The sequence below is a fragment of the Bombina bombina genome, chromosome 11 (genome assembly GCF_027579735.1).
Source record: "Bombina bombina isolate aBomBom1 chromosome 11, aBomBom1.pri, whole genome shotgun sequence".
Classification (NCBI taxonomy): Eukaryota; Metazoa; Chordata; class Amphibia; order Anura; family Bombinatoridae; genus Bombina; species Bombina bombina.
In genome coordinates this window covers 28,739,773-28,752,141 of record NC_069509.1, presented here as the reverse complement: position 1 = coordinate 28,752,141, position 12,369 = coordinate 28,739,773, and the positions used below count along the sequence as shown (strand labels likewise).

General features: G+C 37.9%; 1 protein-coding gene across 1 annotated transcript in view; it reads right to left on the bottom strand.

The window, feature by feature from the left end:
• Positions 1-591: 591 nt before the first annotated feature.
• LOC128641616 (perforin-1-like) overlaps positions 592-12,369 on the bottom strand; it is a 41,345-nt gene continuing 29,567 nt past the window's right edge. Inside the window, exons 3-4 of the mRNA XM_053694154.1 lie at positions 2,946-3,312; positions 592-1,308 (exon numbers count right to left, since the gene is read on the bottom strand). Of these exons, the coding sequence (XP_053550129.1) occupies positions 592-1,308; positions 2,946-3,312 (1,084 nt within the window). The remainder of the gene's footprint in view (positions 1,309-2,945; positions 3,313-12,369) is intronic.

The window sequence follows — 12,369 nt, the reverse complement described above, 5'->3', positions numbered from 1 at the left end:
AGTACTGGTGGGTTAAACAATGTCACTATATACAGTAATAGGGGGTCAGACCATATCACAGACTGTGGGCACAGGGTACCTCCTTTTGAAGACATGTAATCTGATTCACATTTTTTTTCTGTGTTAAATGTAAAAAAAAATAAAAAAAAAAATCTTGCACCTGGGCACTGTGGTTTCTAGTTACGCATCTGGGTATATAGATAGATAAAATAGATGATAGATAGATAAATAGATAGATAGATCACCAGACTATTTATTGTTAAATGTTGTGCTTCAAGAATTTAAAATTTTGGATAAATGATTTTCTTGTAAATTTGGCATTTTTTTTTGGTCAAACTAATCTTTATGACATATATATATATATATATATATATATATATATATATATATATATATATATATATATATATATATATATATATATATAATAAAATAAATATAAATATACATTATATTCAGAGTTTATTTAGATTTTGATGTAGAACCACTTCAATTACAGAACACATTCACAAAAAGAATAATACATATGTTAAATTTATAGCTATATTGAGATGCAATCTGATATTTATTGTATGAAACTGAAATGATTTGTTACTCTTTGAAAGGTTTGTAGTCCTGACACTGCGACCCAGAGAGATGCGGAACGCAGGTCACGTTATAACTGTACGTGAGTCTCCCGTGCTGCGCGTAACAAATAGTATTCACTTGGCCGCTAGTAAGTGATTTGTCACATGCACCAAGCAGATCATCATCATATTTATTGTCTTCATCCCATATCTCCACCTTCAGTTTAAAAACGGAACTCAGATCCACAAACCCCATGTCAAAACGAATGTTCCAGATGGGATTATTATTGTTCCATATTGTTGACGTCCTTCTTTTTTCATTACCAAAACTTACTTTGATATAAGCATCAGTACTAGTTATATAATCACCCCAAAGGCCATTGGCGTGTTTGACAGTTACCACCAGTTTTGCCAACCCTTTTTTAGTTGGGCAACAGTTCTGCCCTCTTTCAGGGCTTGCATGGCAAACACAAGAACACTCTGCTGCTATGCTGATTTGAGAGCTACCAGGGCAGGAGCAGTTCTTTTGAAGAGCGTTTTCTATAATATAAGCACTTATAGCCTTTCTGAGATTCTCCTTTTGTGGCCCTTTAAATCTCACAAGTTCATGTATAGGACGCAGAGAGTAGGATAAAACATCGGGCATCGTCTTAAGGCTCTCAAACCATTCATCAAAGACAGAATTTTCTTTAACATCTGAATCAAAGGAAAGAAGTCCAAAGGTTGTTTTTCCTCCATTTACCTGAGAAATACAAACAAAAGGATTTTTTTTACATTTAAAACATTTATAATGTGTGCAAGTATCTTACAGTACAGTGATGCAGAGCTTAAAGGACCAGTAAATACAGTAGATTTGCATAATTACATGATAACGAGACAAGGCAATAGCACATAGGGGCCGATTTATCATCGGGCTGTCCGACATGATCCGCTGTAGCATATCATGTCCGCCCCACATCGCTGAATGCCAACAGCATACGCTGTCGGCATTTATCATTGCACAAGCAGTTCTAGTGAACTGCTTGTGCAATGCCACCCCCTGCAGATTCGCGGCCGATCTCCCGCTAGCAGGGGGTTCGGAAAGAAGAGACAGGTACTAAAATGTTCATTTACAATTGTTCTTTCTAAGGGGCTGATTTATCATGTGTCAGGCGGACATGATTCGCTGTAGCCGATCATGTCCGCCCGACATTAAAAAGCAAAAATCATACCAGTAGATCAGACTTTGTTACCTTAAAGAGACATGAGTCTAGTGAAAATTAAACTTTCATGATTCAGACAGGGCATGCATTTTTAAACAACTTTCCAATTTAATTTTAGCATCAAATTTGCTTTGTTCTCTTGATATTCTTTGTTGAAAGCTAAACCTAGGTAGACTCATATGCTAATTTCTAAGCCATTGAAGGACGCCTCTTATCTCAATGCATTTTGAACATTTTTCACTGCTAGACAGCGCTAGTTCATGTGTGCCATATAGATAACATTGTGCTTACTCCCATGGAGTTATTTATGAGTCAGCACTTATTGGCTAAAATGCAAGTCTGTAAATAGCACTGAGATAAGGGGGCAGTCTTCAGAGGCTTAGATACAAGGTAATCACAGAGGTAAAAAGTATATTAATATAACTGAGATAAGGGGCAGTCTGCAGAGGCTTAGATACAGGGTAATCACAGAGGTAAAAAGTATATTATTATAACTGCTATAAGGGGCAGTTTGCAGAGGCTTAGATACAAGGTAATCACAGAGGTAAAAAGTATATTAATATAACTGAGATAAGGAGCAGTCTTCAGAGGCTTAGATACAAGGTAATCACAGAGGTAAAAAGTATATTAATATAACTGAGATAAGGGGCAGTCTGCAGAGGCTTAGATACAAGGTAATCACAGAGGTAACAAGTATATTAATATAACTGAGATAAGGAGCAGTCTGCAGAGGCTTATATACAAGGTAATCACAGAGGTAAAAAGTATATTAATATAACTGAGATAAGGGGCAGTCTGCAGAGGCTTAGATACAAGGTAATCACAGAGGTAGAAAGTATATTAATATAACTGAGATAAGGAGCAGTCTTCAGAGGCTTAGATACAAGGTAATCACAGAGGTAAAAAAGTATATTAATATAACTGAGATAAGGAGCAGTCTTCAGAGGCTTAGATACAAGGTAATCACAGAGGTAAAAAGTATATTAATATAACTGAGATAAGGGGCAGTCTGCAGAGGCTTAGATACAAGGTAATCACAGAGGTAAAAAGTATATTAATATAACAGTGTTGGTTATGCAAAACTGGGGAATGGGTAATAAAGGGACTATCTATCTTTGTAAACAGTAACAATTCTGGAGTAGACTGTCCCTTTAACTCTGCACTACTAATGACTCACCTGCCAATTCTTCTCACTAAAGGTCTGGTGGAAGCTTTCACCTTTAGATCTTTTCTGATTCAGTTCTTTGCAGGTTTTCGCTTTAGTGCTGGCTTCACCTTTATCTGCCACAGCAATCGATGCCTCTATTTCCAGACAATCTTTTATCTCCTCCTCTGTCATACCCTCCATGGATATACGGCAAGTCTGGAGAGCGGTGACCTCTAATACCTGACCTCCGACCTCTGCACTGGTCATGTAGTGTGTGCCGTATTTTTCAATCAGCTGGCGGTACTTTATTTTTGCAGCATCATCAAATGAAGTTGGTAACATATTTAACTCTTTTTCAAAATATCTGGTTAGCTGAGGTCTGTCACCAAGGTTGAAACTAATGGGGGTGAAAAGAAAGAGAATATCAGAAGCATTTTATTTTCTGTACCAGTGTTTCTCAGTCCCCAGGATATATCCAGAGACCACATATAACCACCATTGTAGCCCTGATCTGACCATACATAACTAGACCAGATCAGGAGTCTATTAAACCTCTGCACCAGCAGCTTCACCAGACTCTATGTTACTCTTTCATCTGGAACAGTGAACTATGGGGAGGTCACAGCCTTAGTGAATCAGTTGCATAGAATAACAAAACAAGGATTGAAGTCAGAGGGGAGGGCGAAGTTGAAGAGGCTGCAGAGATCTATTATGTTTAATTTAACCCATCAATTATTCCACCTGAGAAACAACTTTAAGTCCTGGGGCTCCATTTATGAAGCAGCGGTCATGAGATCGCTGCTCCTTAACCTGTAGTCACCTTTTAGGTGGCGGATTGAAATCATCCTGATCCGATACTATCGGGATGATTGACAGCCCCTGCTAGTGGGCGATTGGCCACCAGTGAGCAGGGGCGGCATTGCACAAGCATTTCACAAGAAATGCTTGTGCAATGATAAATGGCGACAGAGTATGCTGTCAGCATTTAGCGCTGTCGAGTATATCTACCCATTAGTCTGTTGAGATGTCCCAAGGAACGAGGTGGAAAAATATCAATACCTATAAATATCAAAGTTAAATTAACCATTGATGATCATGATGTTGTGCCTGAATAATCACAGTTCTAGTTTTCTGTAAATTGGATTTTTGAAAGTAAGGGGCCTGTTTTATTTGACATTGAAGATTTCCAGCACAATTATTGATATCTATCAAGATACATAAATCCAGTGGTGTGATTCCCAGGTTCTCAAGAAGCGTAGTTGTGAGCTGCCATCTTCCATAACCGAGTGCAGCACAACAGCTAAGCTGCAGATGCTGCTTCTCCAAGTCCAGGGCCACAGCCACCGTACATCAGTTGCAGCAGAAGCTGGTTCCCAAACATCACCACGAAAGCTGGTTCCTAAATAGCACCAGAACCGCAAAGAGTCACTGCTGGGAGGTTTGATAGATGGGAATTTGCAAAGTTTCAGTGCAAGAAGATAAGTTTGTTATAGAAAGGTAGTATGGGCTGAACTCTATTGACGTAGGTCTTTATTTCAATCTAATCTACCATGTTACTATGCATGTTACTATGAAAGCACTGGTGAGATGAATATTTAAAGGGACAGTCAACACCAACATTGTTATTGTTTAAAAAGATAGATAATGAGGCCTACTTATCAAGCCGTCAACTATGCTGCATTCACCGGCACCAATATGCTCGCCTGACATCGCCTAACATCGCGGCCGCGGACCTGAATACGCTCTCCATATTTATATAAAAAGCTGTCAAAAAGCCGCACACCAAGTACGGGGCGATGAGCGGCGGACTGTTGTTAACTAACAGTCATCGATCTCGCTGCTATTCGGCTTTTTCCCAGCTTTATTTATATACTGTCACTAAACACCGCCACTATACTAAACTGTTTAACCCCTATCCCGCCGCTCCCCGACCCCACCGCAACTCTAATCAAGTTATTAACCCCTATCCTGCCGCTCCCGGAGCCCACCGCAACTCTAATAAACTTATTAACCCCTATTCTGCCGCTCCCCACACCGCCACAACTAACAGCTAGATTACGAGTTTTGCGGTATGAGTGAAAAATCAGCGTTAAGGCTCTTTTTCACTACCGCTGGTATTACGAGTCTTGCAGGTATAGGTGTACCGCACACTTTTTTGGCCATAACGCAAATTAACTTACGCAATTTGCGTAAAGTCTTTTTTCAGTGGGACTTCCATAGCGCCGGTATTACCGTAAACTGAAAGTCAGTAGTTATGAGTTTTACGCTACAAAGCTGTAGCATAAAACTCATAACTAAATTGCTAAAAAGTACACTAACACCCATAAACTACCTATTAACCCCTAAACCGAGGCCCTCCCGCATCGCAAACACTAAAATAAAATTATTAACCCCTAATCTGCCGCTCCGGACATCGCCGCCACTATAATAAACATATTAACCCCTAAACCGCCGCACTCCCACCTCGCAAACACTAGTTAAATATTATTAACCCCTAATCTGCTGTCCCTAACATCGCCGCCACATTGAGCTTGCATTCTATTGGCTGTTCCAGTCAGCCAATAGAATGCGAGCTCAATCCTATTGGCTGATTGGATAGAATTCTATCAGCCAATCGGAATTCAAGGGACGCCATCTTGGATGACATCACTTAAAGGAACCTTCATTCTACAGTCGCCGTCGGAAGAAGAGGATGCTCTGCGCCGGATGTCTTGAAGATGGACCTGCTCTGCGTCGGATGGATGAAGATAGAAGATGCCGTCTGGATGAAGACTTCTGCCTGTCTGGAGGGCCATTTCTGCCGACTTGGATGAAGACTTCTCCCGGCTTCGTTGAGGACTTCTTTCCGCTTGGATGAAGACTTCTCCCAGCTTCGTTGAGGATGGATGTCCGGTCTTCAAAACTGTAAGTGGATCTTCGGGGGTTAGTGTTAGGTTTTTTTAAGGGTTTATTAGGTGGGTTTTATTTTTAGGTTAGGGTTTGGGCAATTGAAAAAGAGCTAAATGCCCTTTTAAGGGCAATGCCCATACAAATGCCGTTTTCGGGGCAATGGGGAGCTTAGGTTTTTTGGATTAGGTAATTATTTTGGGGGTTGGTTGTGTGGGTGGTGGGTTTTACTGTTGGGGGGGTATTTGTATTTTTTTTTACAGGTTAAAGAGCTGATTTATTTGGGGCAATGCCCCGCAAAAGGCCCTTTTAAAGGCTATTGGTAGTTTATTGTAGGCTAGGTTTTTTTTTATTTTGGGGGGGCTTTTTTAATTAAAGATGAAAAAATCCTATTGGTTGATACATCAGCCAATAGGATTGAGCTTCAATCCTTTTGGCTGATCCAATCAGCCAATAGGATTGAGATCGCATTCTATTGTCTGTTCCAATAAGATTAGGGGTTAATAATATTTAACTAGTGTTTGTGAGACGGGAGTGCAGCGTTTTAGGGGTTAATATGTTTATTCTAGTGGCGGCGTTGTCCAGAGCGGCAGATTAGGGGTTTATAATTTTATTTTAGTGTTTGCGATGCGGGAGGGCCTCGGTTTAGGGGTTACTAGGTAGTTTATGGGTGTTAGTGTACTTTTTAGCACTTTAGTTAAGAGTTTTATGTTACAGCTTTGTAGCGTAAAACTCATAACTACTGACTTTCAGTTTACTGTATTGATCTTGGCAGTATAGGGTGTACCGCTCACTTTTTGGCCTCCCAGGCAGACTCGTAATACCGGCGCTGTGGAAGTCCCATTGAAAAAAGACTTTACGCAAATTGTGTAAGTTAATTTGCGTTAAGGCCAAAAAAGTGTGCGGTGCCCCTAAACCTGCAAGACTCGTAATACCAGCGGAAGTGAAAAAGCAGCGTTTTGAGCCTTAACGCTGCTTTTTCACTCATACCGCAAAACTGGTAATCTAGCCGTATAAATTTGAACTAATATAAAGAATTTAGGAATTAACATTAATTTTAATTGTTTCGTAGATGCATTTTATTGGGGGTTTATTTTAAAGAATAATTATTAAATATATAAATATATACTGACATGACTCCGATGTCTGTCCATGATCATAAGTAGTTTTGAGTAATTCCTAACTGGGGAGGTGACTTGGAAGTCTTGTGGTCATTTTAAACATAATTATTCCCCCCCACCCCCTTTCTGCCTCTCTGTTTCCAGCTAAAAAGTTGGCACTCACCCTTTATCTGTCATTTTGGAAGTATTCTCTCAGTTCTGTCATTCAGTTAGTTATTCCAAAAAAATATTCTTAAAAATGTGTAAATATATACATAATGTAAACTTAGCTATGGTTATACTAGTTATGTACAGTATGTATATATATATATAGCCAATAGAATGTGAGCTCAATCCTATTGGCTGATTGGATCAGCAAATAGGATTGAAGTTCAATCCTATTGGCTGATTGCATCAGCCAATAGGATTTTTTCAACCTTAATTCCGATTGGCTGATAGAATTCTATCAGTCAATCGGTATCTAAGGGACGTCATTTAAAGGAACCTTCATTGTAGAAGAAGTTGTTGATTGAAGAGGATGCTCCGCACCGGATGTCTTGAAGATGGAGCTGATCCACGTCAGAAGGATGAAGATAGAAGATGCCGTCTGGGTGAAGACTTCTGCCCGTCAGGAGGACCACTTCTGCCGGTTTCGTTGAGGACATCTTGCCGCTAGGATGAAGACTTCTCCCGGCTTCGTTAAGGATGGATGTCGGCTCTTCAAAACTGTAAGTGGATCTTCGGGGGGTTAGGATTTTTTAAGAGTGTATTGGGTGGGTTTTATTTTTAGATTAAGGGTTTGGGCTGCAATAGAGCTAAATGCCCTTTTAAGGACAATGTCCATCCAAATGCCCTTTTCAGGGCAATGGGGAGCTTAGTTTTTTTTAGTTAGGGTTTTATTTGGGGGGTTGGTTGTGTGGGTGGTGGGTTTTACTGTTGGGGTGGTTGTTTGTATTTTTTTGACAGGTAAAAGAGCTGATTTCTTTGGGACAATGCCCTCCAAAAGGTCTTAAGGTTTTAAGGTCTATTGGTAGTTTAGTTTAGGCTAGGGTTTTTTTTATTTTGGGTGGGCTTTTTTTTATTTTGATAGGGATATTAGATTAGGTGTAATTAGTTTAAATATCTTGTAATTTGTTTTCTGTAATTTAGTGGTTTTTTTTTTTGTAATTTAACTAATTGTATTGAATTTAGTTAATTGTATTTAATTTAGGTCATTTATTTAATTGTAGGGTTAGGTTAGGTTTTATTGTAAGGCAGGTTAGGTTTTATTTTACAGGTAAATTTGTATTTATTTTAGCTAGGTAGTTAGTAAATAGTTAATAACTATTTAGTAACTATTCTACCTAGTTAAAATAAATACAAACTTGCCTGTAAAATAAAAATAAAACCTAAGCTAGCTACAATGTAACTATTAATTATATTGTAGCTATCTTAGGGTTTATTTTACAGGTAAGTATTTAGTTTTAAATAGGAATTATTTAGTTATTAATAGTAAGTTTTATTTAGATTTATTTTAATTATATTTAAGTTAGGGGGGGTTAGGGTTAGACTTAGGGTTAGGGGTTAATAAATTTAGTATAGTGGCGACGACGTTGGGGGTGGCAGATTAGGGGTTAATAAATGTAGGTAGGTGGCGGAGATGTTAGGGGCGGCAGATTAGGGGTTAATAATATTTAACTAGTGTTTGCGATGCGGGAGTGCGTCGGTTTAGGGGTTAATATGTTTATTCTAGTGGCGGTGATGTCCGGAGCGGCAGATTAGGGGTTAATAAGAATAATGTATGTGGCGGCGATGTCGGGGGCGTCAGATTAGGGATTAATAAGTGTAAGATTAGGGGTGTTTAGACTCGGAGTTCATGTTAGGGTGTTAGGTGTAAACATAAAATGTGTTTACCCATAGGAATCAATGGGGCTGCATTACTGAGCTTTACGCTGCTTTATTGCAGGTGTTAGACTTTTTCTCAGCCGGGTCTCCCCATTGATGTCTATGGGGAAATCGTGCACGAGCACGTACAACCAGCTCACCACTGACTTAAGCAGCGCTGGTATTGGAGTGCGGTATGGAGCTCAATTTTGCTCTACGCTCACTTCTTGACTAATAACGCCAGGTTTAGGAAAACCTGTAATACCAGCGCTGTAGGTAAGTAAGCGGTGAGAATAACGTGCAAGTTAGCACCGCACCCCTCTTACCGCAAAACTCATAATCTGGCTGTTAGCATCAATGATTAGTTTTAAAATACACAAGGCTATGAAACACAAGTTTAAAATACAACTTGGGCCCTTTTAAATTTACTAACTGTAATTAGACCGCAGCAATACTGAATGTATTTGCTTTAAAATATCAAATTATATATTTAACAATTTCTTATACTTCACCCAAATAAGCAGATCAATGTTTCATATGCCAGAGTTTCTTGTGGGTCATTTATGGAGGTTTTACTCACAATGTGCATAGGGTTAGACTTCAAGAATTGTTAATCTTTCTTTGTTCAAGAAAGTGTCCCCAAAAATGGCAGAGAGTATACTTGGCACCAAAGCCTATGTATTTTCTTTCCAAAAGTTAATGCTTCTTTCAGTCTGTCCTCTTGCCGTGAGTTGTCTGGACCTTTATTCAAAGAATAAAGAATTCCTCCCCCATTTCTTTAATCACTCCCACAGAATTCAGATTAGCCCTAAGGGAGCTGAGCATTGATTGGCCCTTCGAGCTTGTCCCTGATCTGCCCTTAATGGAGCTGAGCATTGATTGGTTATTTGGATTTGCATATGTTTTAAACAGTCAATTAGTTTGGCTGTCATACCAGTTTTAATCCCCTAGGGGGCAGCAGACAACTGCAAATACAGTCTCACCATTAATTATTGCTACAATCCAAATATCTCCTTATATTGTTTATATTCAACATATTATAATTCCTAGTATTAATAAGTCACAAGTTCCATGTGTATTGGACCATGTCATACTATTCATCCTGATTATTTTAATATGAAACATCAGTATGTTTCTAGTGATCATATTAATAAGCAATTTCATTGTCGATCATTTGATTATAATTAGATCTACATTGGATTACTATGCCATACAGATTAATATTTCATATCTGTATATCTCTCTTTGAGAGTACAAAACACATAGGATATTATTTAAAATACCAATTATATGTGTACTTATTAGGTGCCTGAAAAATATAAAGGAATAGGTTACTAAAATTGGACATTTAAAATTTTGACTGTATTGCTATTTATTAACTCAGCATATGTATCCCAATTTGTCCTTTAGATGTCTAAGACAGAAAAAAATATAAATATGTTACATATTTTAAAGTGGGATTATTACAATTGTTATTTAATCCTTTACAATCTGAATTGCATTTCCCCAGATCCATATATAGACATTTAATATAGTCTAAGGCATGTATTTATACAAACACAGCATATTTCACATTCCTAATAATTTTTGAATGCATGAAACATCAGATGTTGGTCTCAAATGAAAGAAATATTGTTGTTAAAAATGTCAAACATTTATACATGTATTAATGCAGATATTATTCAAGCTCAGCAGATATTTATCTAATATGTTACTATTAGTCACTGCTTCTTAGGTCCACAAATACACATGTTTTTAAAACCATGATTTACATTTCTAGTTTGTCTGGAAATGAGGATGTGTATTGTAACTCAACAGGGGATCATTTAACATTTAGTTGGTAAACGCTACAATTCCTTGAAGATGTTTGTAGATTCAACCATTCCCACAGACGGACCGTCTATTCCTCACAGGGGGCCTGTGAGTTCATTACTCATCTTGGGCAGGAAGCCCATATATGGGCATATACCTCTGAGGCTCCATCATGCTAATATTTACTTTGAAGTAGTTTGCCTTTCTTTGAAACGACTGTCTGAACCAACTTGGCCAAATGTCTTTCCTTTGTTCTTAACTGGATGCATTGTAATTTTGCATATTGAGTGGGGGAGTGGGAGCCAGGCATCTAATGTCTTAAAAATAATGAATCATTTGGTGTAGACAGCCATGTATATAATAAATAATATATATATATATATGTATATATATTATTTAATAACATTCAGATACCCTGACAGTCATAAATTGAATTTATATCAGAAAGCTCTCAACATGGATGTGAGCTAACCACGACTGATGTTACTGGCAATTACTATAATACTGGTGGGAAATGGCTGATCTGCTGGATATCAATTACTGGAATTCAGGTGGAATGGCTTTGTGCGCAGGAAAATTAATAGAATGAAAAATAATTAATATTTCATTTTAAAAAAAGATGGAGGGGAGGAAGACAAACAGTGATGTAAGTCCATCTGAAGGAATTAGGAAAACTACTACAAAGAGACAGGTATAGGGAAGAAAATAAATGAAATATAAGAGAGAAAAGATTTTCTTTTTTTTATATACTTTAGTTCCACTATTTCAAGGCAAGATTATACCAACCTCTGCTGGCTTTAAAATGGAAGCATCTTCCTCTGAGCAGCGCGCTCGGACGGGAAGAATTAAAAATACAATCTAGCTACGCAAAATGCGCAGTACTACGCAACATGCGTAGGGATTTTGTAATTTAACTCCTCTGTCGGTTTTCACTGATGTCCAGACAGGCACTGTAGGGAGTTGTGGCGCGATGGGGTAACACCATCAGAGGAGATTAATTCCTGCTTGATGGTGTCAAGGACCACCAACATCTTCTTGTGGACCACCAGTGGTCCATGGACAACTGGTTGGTGACCGCTGGCTTAGAGAACCATAAACCCTAAATTTATAATAATGATGTATTAAAAGCAACGATTAACATGAGAAATAAAACATATTCAAGATATTTTTTCTTAAAATTGTATTTATTTAAATATTGAAGAACTGTAACATTTTAGTCTACATAAAGTAATCAACACTGCCATGTTGCAACCAAAGTTTCTCTAGATTTAATAACAGGTTATGTTATTGCTTTTTATGAGGCTAATTAGGGTCAGATGTTCATTGACCCCGACAATGGCCAATCAATGAATGTCTACGAAATGGCAGTGTAAGGCATTCTGGAATCCACACATCTAATTCTTAAGGGAAATAGATATAAGTTACAGGTATAAGGGATAAAATAAAGACTTAAAGGGACAGTAAACCTCAAAAATAATGTTATATAATTCTGCACATAGTGCAGAATTATATAACATTATATTAGCCAAACTTTGTAAAACATAATATACCCTTTTAATTTTTTTAAAAAACGGCTGTTTTTCAGACCCGCTCTCTGTGCTCTTCTGAGCGGGTCTGTTTGTTTCACACAGCGCTGTGTGAAACAAACAGATCCGCTCAGAAGAGCACAGAGAGCGGGTCTGTAAAACAGCCGTTTTTTAAAAAAGTTAAAAGGCTATATTATGTTTTACAAAGTTTGGCTAATATAATGTTATATAATTCTGCACTATGTGCAGAATTATATAACATTATTT